At 39.1% G+C, this 24,673-nt stretch overlaps 1 protein-coding gene across 4 annotated transcripts in view; it reads left to right on the top strand.

The window, feature by feature from the left end:
* Positions 1-7,197, top strand: part of LOC120794630 (signal transducer and activator of transcription 5B-like) — a 55,303-nt gene extending 48,106 nt beyond the window's left edge. For all 4 annotated transcript variants that reach the window (XM_040135860.1, XM_040135858.1, XM_040135861.1 and 1 more), the window contains one exon: positions 1,910-7,197. In XM_040135860.1, the coding sequence (XP_039991794.1) occupies positions 1,910-2,033 (124 nt within the window). In that variant the 3' untranslated portion in view covers positions 2,034-7,197. The remainder of the gene's footprint in view (positions 1-1,909) is intronic.
* Positions 7,198-24,673: the final 17,476 nt, after the last annotated feature.

Raw genomic sequence — 24,673 nt, 5'->3', positions numbered from 1 at the left:
GGCCAAAAAATAACTTATTGCTTGTTTGAGTAAAGGTTCCCAATCCTTCCTCAACAACTGTGTCAACTGTACATGACGCATCACAGTGTTGAGAGGTTGTACAAACAGAAATAGAATTTACTTCTGCTAGTTGTACTGACCTATTTGTTTTCTTGTCTTTCTGACGAAAGCAAATATGAGTACTACAAAAGGTCTTAAAGTCAACAACTGTGAGACACAATTTCATGTTTTTGCTTAATGTTTCATTAGCAGCTTCCATAAAAATATTTGGTAGATCCCAAAAATGTATGCAATTAGGTATATAAGTATTTTGACAGTAACACAATTTTTGTGATTTTGCCTCCGTACACGATTACAGTGGATTTGAAAAAAGCCATTAAGTTCTGATTGAAGTGTAGACTGTCATCTTTAATTCAAGGGGTTTAAAAAAAGTATCAGATTAACCATTTAGGAATTATAGTCATTTTTATACATAGTCCCTCATTTTCAGAGGCTAAAAAGTAATTGGACAATTGATTGATAATCAGTTTCATGGCCAGGTGTGTCCTGTTCCCTCGTTATTTCAGGACAAATTAAACAGATAAAAGGTCTGGAGTTGATTCCATGTGTTGAATTTACATTTAGTAGCTGTTCATGGGAACTCTCAATATTCGGTCCAAAGAGGTGTTGATGCAAATGAAGGAGGCCATCATTAGGTTGAACAACAAAACAGACCTATCAGACAGATGGCAGAAATTTTAGGAGTGGCCAAATCAACAATTTGGTACATGCTTAAAAAGAAGTAATGTACTGGCGAGCTCAGCAACACCAAAAGGCCTGGAAGACCACGGAAGACAACTAAAGTGGATGATCCCAGAATTCTTTCCTTGTTGAGGAAAAACCCTTCATAACATCCAGCCAGGTCAAGAAGACTCTATCGTTGTCAAAGTCTACAATCAAGAGACGCCTTTATGAATGTAACACTCAAGAACAGAAAGGCCAGATTAGATTTAACCAGAACCCCTCTAAAAAGCCTGCCCAGCTCTGGAACAAGATTCTCTGGACAGATGAAACCAAGAGGAACTTGTACCAGAATGATGGGAAAAGCAGAGTATGGAGAAGGAAAGGAATGGCTCATGATCCAAAGCATACCACATCATCTGTCAAACATGGTGGAGCCAGTGTTATAGCATGGGCAGTATGGCTTCCAGTGGAACTGGGTCACTGGTGTTTATTGATGATAGTACTACTGATATAAGTAGCAGGATGAATGCTGAAGTGTATAGGGTTTTACTATCTGCTCAGATTCAGCCAAATGCTGCAAAAACTGAAGACAAAATGAAAGACCCAGAAACAGGCAGCAACTGAGGGCGACTGCAGTAAAGACCTGGCAAAGCATCTCAAGGGAGGAAACTCAGCTTTTAGTGATTTCCATGAGTTCCAGAATTCAAGCAGTCATTGACCGCAAAGGATTTTCATCCAAGTATTAAAAATAATGCTTGTATTTATAGTGTTAGTTTGTCCAATTACTTTTGAGCCTCTGAAAATGAGGGACTATGTATAAAAATGGCTGTAATTCTTATTTTTGTTAAACCCCTTGAATTCAAGCTGAACGTCTACACTTCAATCACATCTTGATGGCTTCTTTTCAAATCCACTGTGATGCTGTACACAGAGGCGAAATTACAAAGATCGTGTAACTGTCCAAATACATATGTACCTAACTGTAAACTGTATATGAATAAGTTGAATGAAAATCCCCTATGTTGAGTCATATTTACAAAGATGTGGAGATCATATTTGAGTTGGCTCTATCAGAAATGTAGTTTTACTAGTTTTAAAATTATTTTTACCTACAAGTTAATTGTATAACATCCATTTTCCATTGAACCTCCTTCTTGAAAGTCTGTCTTTACACTTGTCTTGTCAGGAGTGACACCATGTTGGATGCAGATGGAGACTTTGACCTGGAGGACACAATGGACGTGGCTCGTCATGTGGAGGAGCTGCTCCGCAGGCCCATGGCCAACCAGTGGAGCAGCCAGCAGTCCTGAAGCAGAAACCTGAACCTGCTACACACCTTCAGTTCTTCTCCATCTTATTCAACAGAAACACCTACACCTGTAATTCTTTCTGGGCAGAGCAAGAAATGTCCTGTTTTTATCAGTCAATCTGACAGATCCACATTACAATTCACCATTCATCTTCAGTTTTAGCTGCCCACAGGAGTTTTAGAAGAGAATAGTTTTAGGTAATGAATAGCTGTCTGTCTCTGTAAAGATAGTAAACGTTCTTTCAAGAGTTAGTGTTACTGGCATTCAACCAAGGCTGGTGTTAACGTCCTCTCCCACTTATCAAAGTATCTCTGGGTGGTCAAGTGGAGCTGGTTGTGTCAATGGGATTTTTATATAAAACAGAGACATACAGTTAGTTTTTATGTAAGCTTTGCCTTTATATGTACCTGATGAGCTTTTAGCTGGCACCAGGATATTTTTGCATAAAATTTCACAGTAGACAAACTAGCTTCTCCTAAAATTATTTTTAGAGGTTTTCCTTCTTTCTGCACAGTTTTATTACAGGATATATTTGTCAGTAATCTGCACTAGTATCCAGAAAATCCAGAACATTCTTTCTAAAAAAAGAAACAAGTCTTAAAGTGAGACTATGTAACTTTTGCTGAACATCAGCCACTGTGAAGACCAGTAGTATTTACAGGATGATGGCAAATTGAATTTTCCTCCATTTGCAAAGTTTTTCTGGCGTCAGGTGCTTTAAAGGCGCCCTCATTAGGTGGGAAAACAAGTAGAAATCAAGAAACATCTCTTCCAGTTAGGTGCATCAGTGCTGCTGTTTTGTCATTAGCTTAGCTGTGGCTTAAGCATTAAGGCAGGTTTAAACCCATGCTGTCGGAAACAAAATAAAGTGGTTTCCTAAACCCCACTACTGTGTCCTCAGAAGCTACAGTTTCAACTTCACCGGTTGTTTAGTCCAAACCCAGCTGCTGTGTCCTGTAGAAACCACCTAAACAACACTAGATGTCAGTGAACCTGAGGTTTTACATAAACCTGCTGCATGTCTGGTTTAACTGCGATTTAAACCAGGTGAAACTGAAGTTTCTGTAAAAAGTGGGTTACTGTTGATCTGACACACTGAATAGAAATGATGTACTAATTAACGCATCAACAGAAGGGGCCAGGTGATTTGTTGTGTCACCTGAAGTGTCACAAAAAAGAAAATCATAGATGTATTATTAGAGCAATTTCCCCCTCAATCTTAATATACAAATGTATTTTACTGATTATTGATAGTGCAGTAGATTTTGAGGAAACACTTATTATTGTACAGGCCAGATGTTTAACTATATGACGTACATTTATATTAATGTATAAGTATAGTATGATATTTTATTTTGTAATGAGCAGAACTGCTACTAAATAATACACTGTATTGTTTCAGTGATATTTCTAAAATCTTTCCTCAACATTTAGAGAAATGAACTGAAGCTGAACTGTAAAATAATAAAGGTTAAATCAATTTTTAGAATTACCATTTTCTGAGAATAATGAACATTCAACAGTATTGTGCTGTGTTTCTCTTAATCGTCATTATTTTGACACAGCAATCAGGTTCAACTCAGCATGCAGCGATGCAACTTCTGATGCTTAAACTTAGATGCTAAGTGACACAGCAACAGCCTCGGTGTGTTTACTCTGAGTTTTACTGTTTTCTGTAAAATGCTAAAACATAGTTTAACAGTAGTGCAGGTCATAACAAGTCAGGAAGTCAGCAACCTGACTCTGTAATGTCACATACACAGTATTATATTGTCATCATCTTAATTTAGCTAACATCAGCCACTATAAGCTACGGGTCATACCAGACCAAGTAAGACGGTAGCAACAAAACCCCACATTGTACTGCATTTGACCAGCGTGAGTATATTTCTTATGAATTCAAATTTTTGTGAGAATGATTTGTTTTATTTCTTCTTTCAAAGGTTACATAGTCAGACTTTAAGTTCTGAAAATGGAATTTAAAATCTGTAACTGCTATAATGTGGTGCTTTTTGTATAATATTTTTAATTAATTGCTTGCATTACAACCATTCTCTGATGTTCTCGTACTACACTGCCATACAGCAAAATGTTCAAATGGTCTTAGGTGCTTTCATTCGGTCTCACAAAGTCAATAACTGCTTATTGATTTAAATACATAGACAAGTCTTGCTGTCAGATTGAATTTTGAATACAAATGTTGGTACAATATGATCTGTCAAATGGTAAAATTATTCTTATCTTATCATTTACCACTGTGAATATGTCAGAACCTGTTTCTGTACCTCAGTTTACTAAAAACAAAGGTGGTCTGTAGTGAGTAAACGCTCATTACCTTGGTGAATGTTTGTCCAACATGTTAGAGATTTGTTTTGGTCATTTAGATTTTAAGGCTGGACTCATGGGAGTAAATCCCTGGTGGTCACCAAGTTAGTGTAAATCTCTACTCAGACTGCAATTTTTTTACCCAAACTACTTAGAAAGCACAGCTTTGTTTTGGTTGTGTTAAAGGAGTATTCCAGCGATTTAGTATTTCACTTTCATAAAGTTGGGATACTTAAAAAGAATGATGAAAATCAAGCTTCGAAAACTCTGGGTCCTACATTTCCCATAGTGCAACTTCATAGCACGTCCCTCTCTGGTAAACCCCTGTCTTTCAAACTCCACAGCTCCAGTCATTAAGGCAGATTTACTAAAACCCAAATTGAGTTTATTCAGGTGGCTATCTTCTTAGACTTGACAAAGTCTCTGCAGAGCCACAGAAGACCTTATACAACTTTTCTCAGGCTGTCCAGAGCCTGCGGGGTCAAATGGTAGAAAACAAGATGCATGCCACAGATTGAGCACAGATTAGTAAATTGATGGTTAGTTGTAGGTTCAGGCTTATTCCACACATATGCAAACAGTAGGCTATCAGAAAAATAGAATACTATGACACCTGTCCTCTCCTTTGTGCTGCACATGATGAAGTTACTATCAGCCAATCGCAGCAGAGTAGACATTAGACACGGAGCAAGTGTGTTTAATTATTTATACATCGTTTTTATGTATGTGATAAAGTGCAGGCCAGCCGATGTAATTGGAGCTATAACAACAAAGAAGACTTGTACAATGGCTAAAATGCTTCCTGTTTTCAGTCTAAGCACAGCATACAGGATATTATAGGATTTTTTTTTACAATTTTTCTGACGCCAGTTTTCAGTCTGTACTTATTTAGCTCATAGAACAAGTAAATATTACATTTCATTACTTGAAAAGTTTAGGGAAAGCTTCATTAGTCTCCTCTTTTACTAAAATTAACATCAGCGTATTTAGCAATTTGTAACTGTAGCAATCTGTGAGCATGGATCTCCACACCAATATGTTTTTTCTACTATATGACAACCTGCAGTCTCCATAAGGCTGTGTGGGCCCCCCAAAGAGTTCTCCTTTAACTGTGAGTCAGTGTCAGGTTTCTAAATGGAGGATATCTCACTGTACATCCAAAACTATTAACCAAGATTCAATAGAATAACTTGAAGTGACCATTGTGGGTCTTTCACAACCTTAATGTACTGTATTAGGTGCCTGACACTTAATTTCTGTCCAAAACCAGTGAGCTTGACATTTTGTCTTTGTGAGCCTAAACTCGGCTGAAACCTAAAACTGTTGATCACGTTCAACAATTAATTTTGATTAGGATATTTTAAATGCAACTCCAGCTCAGCCACAAATGACAAACTTGAGCAAGCTACCAATTTTAAGAGTCAACTCCAACATCAAGGGTTGTTTTGTGGAGGTGGGACTGGCAATTACATTGACTATGACATTTTCATAGAGAATCTTAAAGATGTTCTATTTGTGAATATATGTTGTCGAAAGGGAACCTTAGGTGTATGGTATGTGGAGTCTTACAAGCTAAACTTAGTTTAGTATCTGTCAGAGTCTATTAGGAAATGCTCATACCTCATACTTTGTAATATGACTCATCAGGGCTGCAACTAACATTTTTTTTCATTACAGATTAATCTGCCTATTATTTTTTTAGATGAATCACAAAATCCACAAAATGTCAGAAAATATTGGAAAAATCAAACATTTCTTTACAGTCAAAATTTCCCAAAGCAATATCTTCAAATTGCTTTTTTTTTCCAACCGCCTGTACAAAATATTCAGTTTCCTGTGACATAAATCCCTACAGTTGAGATGCTGAAACTAGAAAATGTTGTAATTGTTTGACACATTTTGCCTGAAAAAGGACTTAAACAATTAATTGATTATCAAAATAGTTTCTGATTAATTTTTTGTCGACCTGCTACTTGATCGATCAAATAATCGGAGCGGTTCCACAGCTCAAAAATCAATGCTGGTCGTGTGTACAGCTTTCTGAAACCAGAGTACAACTACACCACCAGCTGCAGGTGGATTCTATCAAATCTGCATCCTCGTGATTAAAATGCTGATGACTCTGCATATAAAGCTTTTTCTAGATTCTCAGTTATGCTGAAATAACCCTCAGTAAATGTTTCTTTTCTGTAAAGCTTTTGTGTGGAGATACAGAGGCTCTGTAGATCCGTCTGTGCCTTGTGGTTTGTCAAGGGACAGCACTGTCCATGCAGGACATTTTGAAGCCATTGTCATTAACACTGCACTAATACCAGCCTCAACCGAGAAATGTTAAATCTTTAGAAAACAGAACTCACCCAGAATGAACGTTAACACATTAAACCTCAGGAAAAGTCACTGTGAAATAAAGGTAGATGAGTCCAAATCAACCAAATATTCCTGATGACTCGAGTGTCAATGGAATACTTTTCTAACTCTCTCTCTCTCTCTCTCTCTTGCCTCTTAGGTTTATTGTTAGATTGTTAAATGAAAGCTGAAACACAAACTATGATTGTGTACTAAATCAAGAAAAGCAAACAAGCACTTTGTTGCTCACACCAGCAATTATTTGATGTTTTTGCTAATGAATTACTTCTCCTGCTTGTCCTTGAATCAGGTTAATGTTCTGTATGTGTGTCCTCAGTGTAATTCAGTTTTCTAGCTCGCTGCTGCCATGTGTTTGCTGGCTTCTGTACAGTCTGTTGCCTGTTTGGGGATTTCTTATTTACTTCCACACTGTGCTACATTTTGCTGGAATTTAGATGTTTAAATTGGGGACATGGAAATAAATTTTTTTTTAATTAATTGAATCAAATTTTGGTTTACTGTCATTGATTTGTATTTTTCTGCTGTTCAAAGTGCAGTATTTGATTATCATATATTTCGCCACACTAATGGTACGGCTCTAGGGATCACAGCATCAGTTGGTCAGTCCACCGCTTTGGTCCAGACTGAGGTATCTCGGCATCTATTGGATGTCATGCCATTTCATTTTGTGCAAACATTTCTGGTCCACAGAGGAAGAATCCTAATGATTTTCCTCAAGTACCACCAGCAGGTTGACATTTTTGGCTCTTAGTGAACTATCTTGACATCTATTGGGTGGAGTACCATGAAATTTTCCTGCAACACCATCTACACTTAAAGGCTTTAGATCATTATTTATACCAAAATAGCCACAAAAATTCTGTACAGGCATTCATGGTTTCTTAGATAGCCTTTGGTGATCCCATGACTTTTACTGTAGCGCTATCATGAGGTTCATATTTTTATTTTTGAGTGAATCTTCTTAACAACTGTTGGATTTTCATGACATTTTGTACACACATGCTTCTTCCCCTCAGGATGAACTGTAGTAACTCTGGTGATCCTCTTACTTTTCATTTAGTGCCGTCATCAGGTCAACATTTGAATTTGTCCAGTACTTTGTTTTATGACCAAATACCTGCTGAATTAATGATGTTCACATCAGCTTCAGCTTAGTTTAGTTTATCATTGTGAGCATACTATGATGTCTGCATAATAAGTACTTTTAAGTTTTAATACATGGCTGCTTTTATTTAAGTAAGATTTCAAGGCAGGAATTTTACTTGTAGTGGAATGTTTTTACAGTGAGCCTTGGTTATTTCACCTTAGTGAATGGATTTATGCAAGTGGGAGTGTCCCTTATCTTATGATGCTGTTTGGGGATCCCCTCAGTCAGTGTGTCTGTTCCATCAATAGCAACACATGGGAATCCGGCTGGACTACGAGTTCAGTAGCTCAGGAGATGAACCTCTAGTTATCACTCAGACCCGTACACATCGAATGCTGCTCTCACACCACAATATGAAATGTTTAACGGTTACCATTTCTAGAGCATAATGAAATAAAATCATTTTAACAGACTTGTGGAAAGGGCAGGAAAAAAAACTGATTTCAAGAAGTGGGAGCTGTGCGTGTTATTTCATTCATTACATCACATTATTTCAGCCCACTCATTTCCAGTGCGATTTTAGTTTCCACCAAGGGCTTAGGTTCGTTTGACTTGATCTGACTGGACGTCAACATTAGCAGAAGAATAGAAACTTTACTGATTTAAAATAAGGTTCAGTTGTGATGAAGGTGATGACTATCAATAGACCAACCCTGTGTCTAGCTTCATGATGCCCAAGTGAGTCATAATCACTGTCCAGTGTTCTGATCCTTAGACCCCAGATTTTCGGGAGATATTTTACAGCGCATCGGTCACGCTGATCAGTAGGACTCCCACTGCTATTCGGAGGCGCCGTAATCTTTGCAAAAGAGGTAACATGTCCTTTCAATTATCCAATCAGTTACCTTGGAAAGCCGAACAATAAACTCAGGTACTGACAGTGATGGAAAAATAACTAAGATTTTGGGCCTATAAGTATACCACAGAGTAAAAAATACTTCATTACAAGTCCCACATTCAGAGTTTTACTTCAATACAAACATCAGCAAAATGTAGGCTATTTAAAATATGATATACATTGCAGTGTTGGAATATTATTACTGATTAAATAGCGTGTAACCAGTATCTTCATGTTGTAGCTGGTTGAGGTGGAGCTTATTTTAACTCATTATATAGTCTTGGGAAGTTTAATCTAAAACAGTGCATCATATTTTATAAACAGAACCCAGGTTTTATATTTCAAATCATAATCTAACCAGTAACTCCAGCTGTCAGATAAATGGAAAGCACTAAAAAGTAGTGAGGTAGTTGAAGAAAGTAGCAGAAAACATAAAATACAGCACCTCAAATCTTAAGTGCATTACTAGAGTAGATGTAATTAGCTGCATCCCTCCACAGGGAATTATTCCAATTTGTGGCACTACTCTTGTGTTCCCTTTTCATATTGGTCATCTCAGCGCTGACATCAGGCTGTGGGTCTGAAGCCAACTTCTGTGTGTGTTATAACAATGGGATAAACATGCCACAAAAAGATTTAGTTTAATATCACCCCTTAATGTACACTCAGTAACTGCTCCCTATTTGATTTTAATATGAATTATATGTCTAAGCCTGTATTATTTTTTTGAATAAAAAATTGTAGGGGCCCCACAAAAAGTGAAGCCTAAGGGCCCTATCAGGTGTAGTAAAATGGAGTTCTGTGTGCGCATCTAACTGGTTAGTTATAATCATAGACTGTAATTCATGACTGTACAGAGCTTAATGTTGAATGTTGAAAATGCTTTTTTTTTTAGATTTGTGACAGCTGAACTATAATTGTTGGCGCTTTATTTTAGTTCAAATGATTGTTGCAAGTTGAGAAAAAACATTTTTGGTCTCAGCCACCTCAGTTTTGAATGAAAATGCAGTTAATTAATAATTTAATGAATAATTTTGGACTATGTCGTTAGGGGCAGCTGTGGCTCAGGCGGTAGCGCGGGTCGTCCGTTAACTGGAAGGTCGGAGGTTTGATCCCTGGCTCTTCCATGTAAATAAAAGAACTACAACAGACACCAACTGTAACATTTTAATGACATTATAGTGGCTTCAGAGAGTAATCAGACCCTTCACTTTCTGCATACTTTATTGTGTTGTAGATTTAATTGTAAATTGTTAAAGTGCTATTTTTTGCAAAGTGAAATGACAAAGTGAAAACATGTTTTTAAAAATGTTTGTAAACTTATTAAAAATCAAAAACTGAAATCTCTCATTTATAGGAGTCTTCAGACCCATAATTCAGTACTTATGCAGTTTATCTCATTCTTCTTGGCAGAACCTCTCAGGTTCAATCAGATTGGATGGGAAGTGTCTGTGAACTGCCATCTTCAGGTCTCTCCACAGATATTCTATGGGGTTTAACACTGGACTTTGGTTGGGCCACTCGGGGACGGTCAGAGAGTTGTTTTGAAGCCAGTCCATTCTGACCAGTCTCCCTGTGTCTGGTGTTCACCAGACATAGTGTTTGGAGTTCTGCCCAAAGGGTTCAGTTTTCATGTCATCAGACCAGAGAATCTTTTTCCTCATGCTCTCAGAGTCCCTTAAATGTCATTCTGCAAACTCCAAGCAGGGTGTCATATGCCTTTTACTCAAAGTGGCTTTCTTCTAGCTGCTCTACCCTAAAGGCCTAATTGATTGAGTGCTGCTGAGATGGTCGCCCTTCCGGCAGGTTCTCCCATCTCTGCAGAGGACTCCTGAAGCTCTGTTAGAGTGACTGTTGGGTCCTTGGTCACCTCCCTGACCAAGGCCTTTCTTACCTGGCTACTCAGTTTGGTTGGACGGCCGACTCTAGGAAGAGTCGTGGTGGTTCCAAACTTCTTCTATTTAAAAATTAAATTGCTCCTGGGATCACTCAGAGCTTTAGAAATTGTTTTATACCCTTGCCCTGATCTATGCCTCACCACAGTTTTATTGCAGAGGTCTACAGAGAGTTCTTTGAACTTCATGGGTTGGTTTTTGTCCTGGCATGTAGTGTGAATTGCTGGACTTTATATACACAGGTGTGTTCCTTTCTAAACTGCTCAGTTCTAGACTCATCTCAAGGATAATTAAAGCAAGGATGATGCACCTGACTACAATGTGGAGTGCCATAGCAAAGGTTCTGAATACTTTTGTTAATGAGGGATTTCAGTTTTTGATGTTAATTAATTTCTAGATGGCACTATGAATGCAGATTGGTTTATTTCAAAATACTGAAGGGAAAGATGACTCCCAGTCTCCAGAAGCTTGGCAGGAGAGGAATTTTTGCAACATGACAATGATCCCAAACGCAATGGAAAAATCACACAAGTAAAGAAACTCTTGTCATGCCGTCCTTTATGAAATAGAGTATCATAGTGAGAGTGGTTATTTTGGGTGCCTCTGGTTATGGAAATAAAAATGGTATTCATTTTTCTTAGTGACAATGGAGTAGCACTGGTTCTACTGGTTACGTTCCAACAATTAGACAAACATGAAGCTAGAGTTGAATCATGGGCGAAAAATTTAGAAACTGCATTTAAAAATATCTGGTTCTTTGTTCCATGTAAAAGGTACAACTCTGTGCCAAAAAAAATACTATAATTCCACATGTATTTATACATTATGCTTGTAACATTGCCCTTTTTCGTCCTTTTTTTCTCCCTATTTTTGCCCTGGTTAGACACCTAACTGCATTCCGTTGTCTCAGTACTTGGATTTACAATAACAATAAAGTTTAATCAAATCTAATCGTATCTAATCTAATCGTATTTAATCTAAAATGTGAATAGGGAAGTTAACTACTAAACTGAATTCTTTGGCCACTCCACAGCCATGACGAAATAGCCAAGACTCTGAGGTATATTTTGATCATTGATTTTATTCACTTATGTTTTCCTTTTTCCTTCCCATTTAGCTAAACTGCCCAAACCAGGACCGGTGAGTCAGCTGCTTCTAACAGCTGAATCACCTTGAGGAACCCTCCTCAGAGTTGTAAAAGCATCAAAACCATGAGCATGTCCATAGTGAGCCTGTTTGGCTGCTTCATCACAGGTTCCAGGGACTTCCCCATGATTCCTTTCAAAGGATTCTACCATGCGCTTCAGATGGCAAAACCCTTCGTCCATATCAAGTGGAAACAGAGGGAGAACACCACAACATCTCGACTACTAGAAGGAGGTATAATGTTGCAGGCTCAAGCTCTTCTCCTCCAATTATACTGACTCCAGTTCTTCCTGAAAAGACAGAGCTTGCAGTCCTGTGTCATATTGTCACCAGAATCTTCTCTGAAAGCATTGAGCTGACCAGCCATTGGAAAGTGACTGACTACAATGCTAACAGCCAGGTTGTCATGTCCATCCACTGTCAGTTCAATAGAAAGTCAGCACAGTGTGGAATTACTCAAAGCCTGAGGAAGAGGAAGGCTACCAGGAAGACAGCAGCAGTCCATCTCGACCAAGGAAATAGATTGCACAGTCAGCTATTCCACTGGACCACTTCTAATCGCCTGTTTTTGATGTCTTACATACCTCTTCACCCTTGAGGTCTAAATATTGTACATTTGTAAATAGTTTTTTTATCATCGTAGGGAGTGGCACATTGCCTCAATGCAAGAAGGTTATGTGCTCAAACCTGCTGATTAGCCGGAGTCTATCTGTGTGGAGTTTGCATATTCTTCTTGTACCTGTGTTGGGTTTCTTTGTTTCCTCATTTCATCCCACAGTCCAGACATGCAGTTTAGATTAACACACAACTCTGACTGTGTAAGTGTGAGTGTGAGGGGTTGTCTGTCTATGACTGAGCACGTGTTGGCAGTGTGGTTGCCTACCAGATACGCTCCCATAAACTGACTTTTTATCCAGTTGTAAGCCACATTTTTATGATTCACTTTTTAGACTTTGGTAGTTATTTAACTGTATCTTTTAACTGAATGAAGGATTTGAGTCATTGGGCGTCTGGATTTTGAGCTCTCAGTGAAACAAGATGAGTAAACTCTTGCTGCAGCAGCCGCTCCCCAAACAGCATAAGTGAAACACTGATTTTTAATGCGAAACTGTTTTAGTCAGTGTTTTTATCCATTTTAATCACCTGCTTCATTCGTATCAGTGTAAAGAGACCCCCTGCATACAATTCAGCTCCCAACAGTGAAACTTATCTCGGTCATGTATTGTACACTTGAGTGACTGAGTCTACGTGCTACACTAACTGCTAAGTATGGCTGCATGTAGATCTTGCCACCTTACCATCCCTAAGCTGAAGACAAGCATCATTGATTTGTAAGCTGTTAGACAAGCTCATCGTAGAGTTCTCCACCATTGCAACAGCCCAAGCCAAACACCTTTCTGTCCTTGACTCCTCTAGCAGCAGTATCTGGAATATGACCACGGACAATGATCCCACTCTCCCATGGACTGGCTCAAATCACCATAAAAACTCCAGTGCCTTCTGTCTCAGCCCAACATGAAGATCCGTGGTTTCTCCTGGGAGCAAAGCCCAAAACAATGGCCACCTCCACTCTGTGCGATTGTAGAGTCTTTTCCACTAGAGGGAGGCTCCCACACTTGCTTGGCGCTCTGTGGGCCAAGCACCAGCTCACTTCTCCTGCTAATTGCTTTAGGAACCTGCCCAACACCTCTGTTGGGATAGCATCAAGGAACTTCAAAGGGGTGTCAATTTTTCTATAGACGGGAGACCCCCCTCCCAATGCCCTCCATCAGTGACCCCATCAGGAATACCCACACAATAGCAGCTGTGACCCACTGCCTTCCAGGTGCAAAGCTTTCTGATATTTTATAACAATTACCAAGTATTCTTACAACCCACCCTTACGTCCAAAAAGTACTAAAATTCACATTGGTACAAATGACACCTCGCTTAATTCAATTCAATTCTATTCAGTTTTATTTATATAGCGTCAAATCATAACAGAGGTTATCTTTGTGAAGTAATTTTAAAGCACAATTTTATCTGGATCTGTGACTGCATACCACCTACTGCCCCCATGATCCTGCTCAACACCCACTGCTTCAATTATTATGATTATCATCTCTTATTATATTTACATTTATTAGTACTATTATTCACCCAGTTATTATAATTATTAGTTTTATTATTAGTCTAATTATTATTATACATCTTAATGTGGTGCCTGTACTGTGCTATGTTCTCTTTCTTCCCCTCCTGGTCTAGACCAGCTTTTCTCAAGTGCCCTGAGATAACCCCCTGTTAAGATTTGATACTATATAAATCAAATTGAATCAAATTGAATTGAATTTTATCCATCTTCTTAACTAACCCAAAGACTGTGAGAAGCATGTTTTAACTCTGGTCCCCTCCCCCATTTTAAGAGAGATATTGGGCGTTTTAGCCGGCTGCTTAGCCTCAACAGCTGGCTCCAGTCAGCTTGCAGTTTACAGAAATGTGTGTTTATTGACAATTTTAACTTGCTCCTCCTTTAACAATGCTGACAATGCACACATGCCGCGATTGTTCATTCTTCATACTATCAGCACTGCCCCAAATCTGTGACTAACTAAAGCTCTGTTTCCACCACAGGAACTCTCCCCAGTAACTAGGAACCTTGGGCGGAACCACATGCGTTTCCACCACAGACACCAGGGTCTAAATTAAATGTAAAACTTTGTAGCTGCATATACAGTTTTCATTGTGCTTCAACACATCATTGTGAAGTTACAGAAGAAAACATAAGACAGATTGACCAATGACGAAGTCTAGGCCTTATTGAGTATTTATGCTGAAGAGGATATCCAGAGAGAGCTGGGAAACAGCGACCCACAATGACAAATTATATGCAAAAATCTCCTGCAGGTTAAGCAAACTGAACATTATTCACACCTTGAAACAGTGTTAGGAGAAGCCTAATAAACTAAATAAAGACTACAAAAAAAATCAAAAACCACAACAACAGAAGCTCGGCAGACCAGCAAGTGGTTTGACAGACTTGATGCGTTCCTAGGTCTCTGCCAGCCCTCTCTGGCACAATTTCAGCAAAGGACTCAGCTACTTCACTGTTTGATTATCTGGTGGAACAGATAATCAAATAACAAATGCTACAAAATGATATTGTGTTAATTTTGTCGCTGTGAGACAAAATGTAAAGGTTTATATTTTTTTGACATGTATTTCAGATGAAGCTGCGGGACATCACACTGAACTGCAAGCTGCAGAGAGGAGCCCTTTTTTCCCCTGCGAGCAGCAGCAGCAGCACTCATCCCATGTCTCCAGTTGAAGCCCACAAATGCTGAGGTATAGATCATTTTGCCCGCCTAGGAAAATATGTGCTGCTACTTAAAACTGTCTTTGTGTTGTTATTTATCGTTGTGTATTCAGTTTTATTTTTCAACTTAGGAAATAGTAGAAGAAATGCAGACTTCCTCAATGTGCTGAGGGACATGGACGACGCAAACTGCCATCTAGCAGCAAATGCAAGAGCAGAGGAACCGGTACATGGAGCTGCTACTGGAGAGCCAGGTCGAGGCAAGAGAAATGCGGAGGCAAGAGAAGGTCTTTCTTTAGTCTGAGGCAGAAGAAACAAGGTGCCTTCAGAGAGAATTTCAGCTGGGGTTTCTTTCTGTATTTGACAAGCTTGCACAGTTGCTGAGCCAAAAAGCCCTTCTGCTTTTGAGTGAAGACTGTCTCTTGGCCCCCTTGCTACCAAATACCTTGTATTTTGAACATTCCCTTAAACATGGTACAGTATTTTGCATGTGTGCATTTGATACTTTGGTTAATTCATAGTGGAACCAATTTTTTTTTTTTAAATAGTAAAATGAAACTTTCTTGATATCGAGTACCTATGTTAAATTTAGCCATTACTGATTCTTCTAGTTCTAAAGTTGCACCTTTTTCTTGTAAATTTAGCCTTCCATAGGTCATCAAGAGTTGGTCAGATGTTATAAAACATTTAACACTTAAACTATACCATACTTATATAGCACTGTATGTAAAAAGTCATAACACTTATGTTTATACTAAATGTTAACATTTAGTATTTATGTTGTCTGTCAACTTATACAACCATTATACACAAATAAGCGCAGTATTTAAACCAGTGCATAGAGAATACAAAGTTTAAAATAAGCTAATGTCCTTATGCTGAGTTGCAGGTCATGTGCTTAATTAAAACACAAGTTATGCAGCTTTGAATGTTTTATTGATTAAAAAGAAGTGGTACATTGGTGTAACCTTTTCATGGACAAAAACGGTGTACAGTGTATTACTGCCAGTAGAGATTATTTTATTTCAAATCTTTAAACTTATACAACTTTTACAAAGTGTTCAGAAACTTCATTAGACCTGTATGTGTGTCTAGCCCCTCAACCTCTAATGTGGATGAGAGTGCCATGTCAAGCTGGTTTAAGCTGGTTCAGCACCCCAGTCTTCTCTTTACTCACCATTCATTTCACAGAGGTTATGCAGAACACAACATGCGATCACCATGGATTTGACGTTGTGTTTGTTGTAGTTTAGCAAGAACCTCTATCTGCTCTCCAGTCTGCCAAAAGCATTCTCATCTTGCTGGCTCCCTGCTGCTTCGACAAAAACATTCCAAAAGAGACCCCTTTCATCCAGAACAGTCTGCGGCATGATCGAATGCCAGCCCTTGCAGTTGAAATACTCTGTGGTTTTTCTCTGTTCCAAGAATGGGGATGTGTGATCGATCAATTTCACCTACACACTGTGGCAACCCCCATCTGTGCTCAAAATGTGTTGCCATTTCCTATAACTTTTCACTGTTCGGTAACTAAATAACTTCTGCTATTCAATTCAATTCAATTCAATTTTATTTATATAGCGCCAAATCATAACAGAGGTTATCTCAGGGCAGGAGGAGAAGAAACAGAACATAGCACAGTACAGGTACCACATAAAGATGTATAATAATAATGAGACTATATAATGGGCGACCACCTGCCCCGACCAGCTTGGTTGAGAGAGAAAGAGAGAGAGAGAGAGAGAGAGAGGGGGGCATAGCTCAGTAGATTATTGTTACACAAATGTGTAACAATAATGACATTAATAATAAAACTCATAATTATAATAATAGGGTGAATAATAGTAATAATAAAACTAAATATAATAATAGTAATGATAATCATAATAATTGAAGCAGTGGGTGTTGAGCAGGATCATGGGGGCAGTAGGTGGTTTGCAGTCATAGATCCAGACTCTAGCACCAGGGGCAAAAATACCGGCAGAAAGCATCAAAGAGAAGAGAGAGACGAGAAAGCACACAACTACAGGAGAGAGAAGAAGTCAAGTTAGTAACGAGCATTGATGCCATATGAATGCGTACAGATGGAGAGGAAGAGGAGGAGAGAGGAGCTTGGTGCATAATGGGAAGTCACCCGGCAGTCTAGACCTTTAGCAGCATAACTAGGGGATGGTTCAAGACAAGCCCGAGCCAGCCCTAACTGTAAGCTTTATCAAAAAGGAAGGTTTTAAGCCCACTCTTAAATGTGGAGAGGTTGTCTGCCTCCAGGACACCAAACTGGATGATGGTTCCACAGTAGAGGAGCCTGATAACTGAAGGTTCTGCCTCCCATTCTAGTCTAGGAGACTCTAGGAACCACAAGCAAGTCTGCATTCTGGGAGCGCAGTGTTCTACGATATGGTGGTACCTGACCATTAAGGGCTTTGTAGGTGAGGAGGAGGATTTTAAATTCTTTTCTGGATTTTACAGGGAGCCAATGCAGAGAAGCTAACACAGGAGACATGTGATCTCTTTTCCTAGTTCCTGTCAGTACTCGCGCTGCATTCTGGATCAGCTGGAGAGTATTTAAAGATTTGTTGGGACAGCCTGATAATAAGGAATTAAAATAATCCAGCCTAGAAGTAACAAAAGCAAGGACTAGTTTTTCTGTGTCTTTTTGAGAAAAGATGTGCCTGATTTTGTGGTGCTGGAGGCCAGGGCAAAGCATCCAGAGGAACCTTATCATTAGATAAGGTGTTTCTGAGGTGTTGGGAGACAAGCACAATAACTTCAGTTTTGTCTGAGTTTAACTGCAGAAAGTTGCTGGTCATCCAGGTCTTTATTTCCTTCAGGCATGTTTGAAGTTTAGCTAACTGATTGGTTTCATCAAGCCTCGTTGACAAGTACAATTGGGTATCATCTACATAACAATGAAAGTTTATGCAGTGCTTCCTAATAATATTGCCTAAAGGAAGCATATATAAGGTGAATAGAACTGGTCCAAGCACAGAGCCTTGTGGAACTCTGTGACTAACTTTTGAGTGTATGGAGGATTTATTGTTAATATGCACAAACTAAAATCTGAATTCTGATAAGTACAACTTAAACCAACTTAGAGCTGTTCCTTTAATTAAAAATTTTCCAGTCTCTGTAACAGGATGTGATGGTCAATAGTGTCAAATGCAGCACTAAGATCTAACAAGACAAGTAAGGAGATAAGGCCCTTGTCCAATGCAATTAGGAGATCATTTTTAACTTTCACCAGTGCTGTCTCTGTGCCATGATGCACTCTAAATCCTGACTGAAAATCCTCAAATAAACTATTATCATGTAAAAAGTCCAAAAACTGGTTGGTGACAGCTTTCTCTAGGATCTTAGATATGGGTCTATAGTTAGCTAAGACATCTGGATCAATAGAAGCCTTTTTAAGAAGAGGTTTAATTAAAGCTATTTAAAAGGACTGCGCTACATAGCCTGTTAATAAAGACATATTGATTATATCTAGTAAAGAAGTGCTAACTAAGGGTAAAACTTCTTTAAGCAGCCTAGTTGGGATGGGGTCTAATAGACAAGTTGATGGTTTAGATGTAGACATTATTGAAGTTAGTTGGCGAAGGTGGATGGGAGAGAAATTGTCTTAAGTATGTATCAAGTTTTACAGCTGTTTCTAAGGTGCGTGTGTTTGTATAAGTTGGTGCCGGTTGAGGGCAGGAGGTGGTGAATTTTGTGATTAATAGTTAGAATTTTATCATCAAAGAAGCTCATGAAATTGTCATTACTGAGAGCTATGGGAATACATGGATCAATGGAGCTGTGACTCTCTGTCAGCCTGGCTACAGTGCTTAAAAGAAACCGAAGTTTGAGTTCTCCTTTTGTGTCTTAAAAATTTACTGAATGTTAACACATGTAGGACTAGGAGGGAAAAATGAAAACATTTGATCACAATGGTTTACAACATTCATAACAAAAATCTCCCATTCATGAACAAATGGATGACATGTCAGCAAACTAGGAGAAAAGACAGCTCAGTAAAGCACGACCATTTGGACAGCCATTGGGTCCTTTTGTAAATATAAAACAGATTTTGTACATACACCAAATCAAGTCATCAACTCAAGGTTATAAATATGTTTTGGTAATTGTAGAGATTTTCTCCAAATGGGAAGAATCATTCTATGCACCCAATGCAACTACAGGACTAACTCCTCATGAAGTATTGATGGGGAGCGCTATGTCCACAGGGACAAGCCCACCTTTGACAAACCGTAAACAGAGAGAGTTTCATTTGCAGGTCTCAAGCATATCACCAAACCATCAGAGAACCATGTTAATTCATTTCAAGTGGGTGAGTTTGTACTAATTAAATCTCTGGGGAGGGGGTGTTTAACTCTGTTTTCAAGTGCTGTTGACCACCAGAACAGTCATTACGGTTGATGGCAGAGCAGAATGGTTATCCTTGATCCAGGAGACCAACAATACAAGCGCACATGCTCTCATATTCTCAGCACTGACATGGTTACAGATTTTGCACAACACATGGAAACACACTGCATTCCAAATGAAATGATGAAGAAAACAACTGAAGAAAAAGACATTGTTGTGATGAGCATATGTGAAAAGGACAATTCAGAAAAGACTGAAAAGACTGATGGACATCTCCCTCCAGATCTCATCCAGACAAAAAGGAAAGTGAATCCCATTTCATTTGAATGTTCTACTGGCAACAGTCCTACTGGTAGATCAGATGACTGTAATGTTGCCTACTCAAAGTTCTATGCTATAGAGGTAAATTATACGTATGATACAGAGTATGTTGAAGTAGTACAACTCTCACAAAAGGTAATGAGTTCAGTACACCCATGAAACCCCATTAAATGAGACACCAGAATTATGGTCTTTCACTAAAAAACAACTGAGTAAAAACCCTGATTGTAAATTGTGGGATGTTAGCTGTCCAAGGGGTCAGAGTAGGATAAATATTTGTAGGTTTAGTGACTATGTTGATGACAGTTCCCATCAACTTGAACTCTTTTCGTCTATAGATACACTAGCAACTAAAACCAGTAGTGTTCAACAACCTAACGTACCCAGATCAAATGCAGCTATTAACTTAATGACTGACAATACGCATCAACAAAATCTAAGCAGTTGTTGGATATGCTATAATATATAATCAATGCATTCCCCAATGTTGCATTCCTCAATGTTCAATCCAATCCCAGCTAAAGCTGATTATAGACTATATAATTGGAATGATCTCACTACTACAGTTTAGCTGATGATTGTTAACCCCAACCTACTTCTTACCTGAAGCTATGGTTTATACTCAACCATGGTTTAGTGCTATGTCCCTAGAATCAGTTAAAGTCAAAGCACAAAATTGATCAGTTAGAGAGTAAACAAACACCGTTGTATGCCTACTAATTCTATTTACCCCCTGTCTCAGTTCATGAATTAAAGTAATGTTTCTTTGTGTTTCTGCACAGGTCAGAACAAAGAATTAGGACAAAGTAGTTGTAACAGTCCCTCTAAAACAATGCAACAACAAAATTTATGGATATGGTTCATGACACAACACAAGGTATTAAAGAGCTACATGTTAATCATGGATTTAGCTTAGGGGATTTCTCAAATGTTTTTGGGAAATGGGGGTCCGGCTTAGTTAAATTCTTGATTACTCATTACTACAGTGTCAGTGCTCCTTTTGGTTCGCCTGTGATTCCTGTCTGGTAACAGTCATTAAGCTTGTTATTCGCAAAAAACAACAAATGTTTCAGTTCAAGCACCACAGCACATGCTAAGAGATGCGGAAACTGATTGAGAATGGATATTTCATGGTCTGAGAAATGTTGAAAAATGGATTCCACCATGTTCTGGCACTGATGATATATAAATAAAGATTAGTATGTGTGAAACTATGATGTCATAAATAAACCAGAGAGAGGGACAGGGATTTTCCGTTATGTTTTTTACACGTGAGCTATGAGATATATGTTCATTTCTAACACCATGCTTCTACTTTTGTGTCTTTACTTTTATTTTTATTATTCTCGTTGCTTTGTTAATACACTGATTCTTCTAACAATTATTTGGTCAACCTTACATTTTAGTATAATAAAATAAACATCTTTGTTATACATATTGTTTGTTTTATTAGTACTTAAGTCTTTACCTTTATTTGAAATATTCTATTCACATGCATTTTTTCAGTATGTATAGTATTAGTTACTCATGCAAATATGTATGTTACGATTGAGATTTCATTAGTTTAATTAATATTTATTATTTATTAATTATTATAATTAATAATATATTAATTATAATTAATAATTAATTGAATTAATTAATTAATTTTGTTTTGTGAGGTACTTATGAGTACTGTCTGAATATGTAAGTAAGTTTTAATTATTGCTTTTAGTGTTTGGTGGATTTAATTACTATTGATTGTAGTTTTGTTTTGATTTTGATTTTGATTTTTATAAACACAGCTGATTATCACGCCAAGGTGACCAGTCTCTTCAGCGACACAGCAATCTATGGGGCAATAAGACGAGACCCTACTAGCAGCTACAAAAAGAAAGTAGTTAGTTGGCTCCAACAACTGGAGAAGGACAATGATATTGACCGATCTCTTTATTACAGACTGTACCCAGCGAAGCCATCCCTTGCATTTACGGACTCCCAAAGATACACAAGGAAGGAGTCCCACTCAGACCGATCATCAGCAGTATTAACTCAGTAACTTACAACACTGCTAAACACCTGGCTACCATCCTGGCTCCTCTGGATTGGAAACACAGCACATCACATCAAGAACTCCCAGGAATTTGCCAACAAGGTTGGAAAAATAAAACTGGACTCTGATGAAACCATGGAATCCTATGATGTCACTTCACTCTTCACATGTATTCCTACCACAGAAGCAGTTAAAACAGGTCGGAAATAACTGCTATAGGACAGCGCTCTACCCAACAGAACCAACCTCGCCCTGGACCACATATGTGCCCCACTTGACCTCTGCCAGACTAACACCTATTTACAATTCAATGAACGTTTCTACAGACAGAAGCACGGCTGTGCCATGGGCTCACTGGTGTAACCAATAGTGGCTAATCTCGTGCAAGAAGTAGAGAGCAGAGCCCTGACCTCTTTTCCAGGAGCTGCCCCCAGCCACTGGTTTAGGTATGTGGATGACACCTGGGTCAAAATTCATGAAAAAAACTCATGAAATTGAATCCTTCACTGAACACATCAATGCAGTGGTGAGCAACATTAAGTTCCCTCGTGAGGACGTCAGTGGAAATAGCCTAGCCTTCTTGGATTGTGCGGTGCCCACTGAGAATGACAGAAGCCTCAACACTGAAGCATACCGGAAACCCTCACACACAGATCAATACCTACTGTTTGACTTTCTCCAACCATTCCCTACATTGCTGGATTATCCGAAAAACTCAGGAGGATCTTCTACAAACATAACATCCCTGTGCATTTCAAGCCCAGTAACACTCTGAGGCAAAACTTGTCCACCCTAAGGACAAAATACCCAGGCACAAGCAGAACAATGTAGTTTACGCAGTCCAGTGCAGCGAGGAATGCACAGACCTGTACATTGGGGAAACTAAACAATTGCTACATAGGCGCATGGCACAACACAGGAGAGCCAGTTCCTCAGGTCAGGATTCAGCAGTCCACCTGCATCTTAAGGACAAAGGAGACTCTTTTCAGGACAGTGATATATGCATTTTGGCCAGAGAAGACCGATGGTTTTAAAGAGGAGTGAAAGAAGACATCTTTGTCAATCTGGAACAACCGTAACTAAATAGAGGAGGTGGTTTGAGACACCGCCTGTCAGCCACCTGCAATGCAGTTCTAGATTGACGCCCCAGACAGCTGAACACCCATCCACACCAGGACTCATTTGACCACTCACATGTTGGTAGGGTGGGTCAACGACTCATTTGTCAACCTAACAACCCTCAAGGTTTTAGCACCCAACCACTCCTTGACCCGTGTGATCCTAATGACTCATATGATGACCGGGAGGGTCGACGACTCATGAGACCTCAACGACTCACAAGTGTTGCTGATCTCACCAGAGGATATTTACCTGGAACTCCCCAATAATCAGGTAGAACTGAAGAAGCCTTTCGGATGAGAGGCGAAAGGTCTTCAACAACTTCAAGCAAGTCCAGTTGCCTTCATATTGCACTTACAGGATTTTGATTTTGACTTCATTCCTTATTTTATTTCTTGATTCTTATTTAGTATATGTTTTAGCTATTAAAATCATTTATTGAAATTCTTTTATGTGTAGAAAATACATTAATTTGGATGTGTGTTTTTATTTTCATTTTAATTTTAGATTTCCGTTTTTAGCTGATTTTATTTCTGAATTTATGTTATTATTTCTGTTATATTATTATATTTTGATTTAAACACTACAAGCAGAAAATTATCCCATTGAATGGTCTCTGAATCTTTTACTCCAAGCCTAAGTCAACAGTGGATGGGCACTTTGCAACTATCCCTGTGATGCTTATGCGTGTGATTTGATGGAGCAAAGCACTTTGGGGCTGTGGAGAACAAAAAATAAACGTCACACATCCCAACCAAATCCAGGAGACAGGAGCTGAAGAAGCAGTGGTGGAAAACCTCAGTGGAGGAGAAGGACGGAATAAACCTGCTACAGGCGGATATCAAGAACCGGCCATCAGCTTTGAGGAAAGCTGAGAAAGAGGCGCAAAAAGAAGGATCAGGCGAGATCAAACTTCTTCAAAGACCCCTTCAATTTTGTAAAAAGTCTGTTCACAGAGGAGTAAAGTGGCAAACTCACAACATAAAGGAAAGATGTTGAAGCTCACCTCAAAATAATGCACACTTACAGCCGGCAGGGCAAACAGATCACCCTTCCATCTGACATGCCGCCATTGTGTTCCCCAGAAAATCAGCTAAATGTCAGCCCTCCCAAGTGGAGTGAAGTGGTTAGAACTGTATGTCGGGCAAGAGCCACATCCTCGCCTGGGCCCAGCGGAGTCCCGTACAGGCTTTATAAGAACGTACCAGATGTGCTACGCTTTCTTTGGAGACTGATGAAGGTGGCATGGCGGAAACAAACAATACCCACTCCTTGGTGGAGGGCAGGAGGTGTCCTAATCCCAAAGGAAAAGGGCTCTGCTGAGATCAGCCAGTCTCGCTGTATCAGCCCATTGAAGATTGAAGGCAAAATCTTCAGCATTGTGTCTCACAGGCTGACTGTCTATCTAGAAAAGAAAGACTACATCGACACATGGGTGCAGAAAGCAGGGATCCCAGGCTTTCCAGGGTGTTTGGAGCACACACACATGATATGGCATCAAATCCAAAGTGCTAAAAGAAGTGGAAGAGAACTCCACGTCATGTTCTTGGATCTCGCCAACGCCTCCTTACCTGTGGCTCGGTTCCTCATATTCTCCTTTGCACTGCACTTAATTTCTTTAGTGTCCCAGAGGTTATTATTCCCTTTTCAAATTCTACTTCCAGGACATACAGCTATGTCTGACAGCAGAGGAGTATACCACAGCATGGCAAAGTTTGGAGATAGGCATCATTGCAGGATGCATCATGTCGCCGCTAGCCTTCACCATGACCATGGAGGTCATCATCCGAGCCTCTCGG

This window comes from Xiphias gladius, chromosome 9 (genome assembly GCF_016859285.1).
Source record: "Xiphias gladius isolate SHS-SW01 ecotype Sanya breed wild chromosome 9, ASM1685928v1, whole genome shotgun sequence".
Taxonomy (NCBI): domain Eukaryota; kingdom Metazoa; phylum Chordata; class Actinopteri; order Istiophoriformes; family Xiphiidae; genus Xiphias; species Xiphias gladius.
The sequence above is the reverse complement of the archived record's forward strand: the minus strand, read 5'-3'. Positions and strand labels throughout refer to the sequence as shown.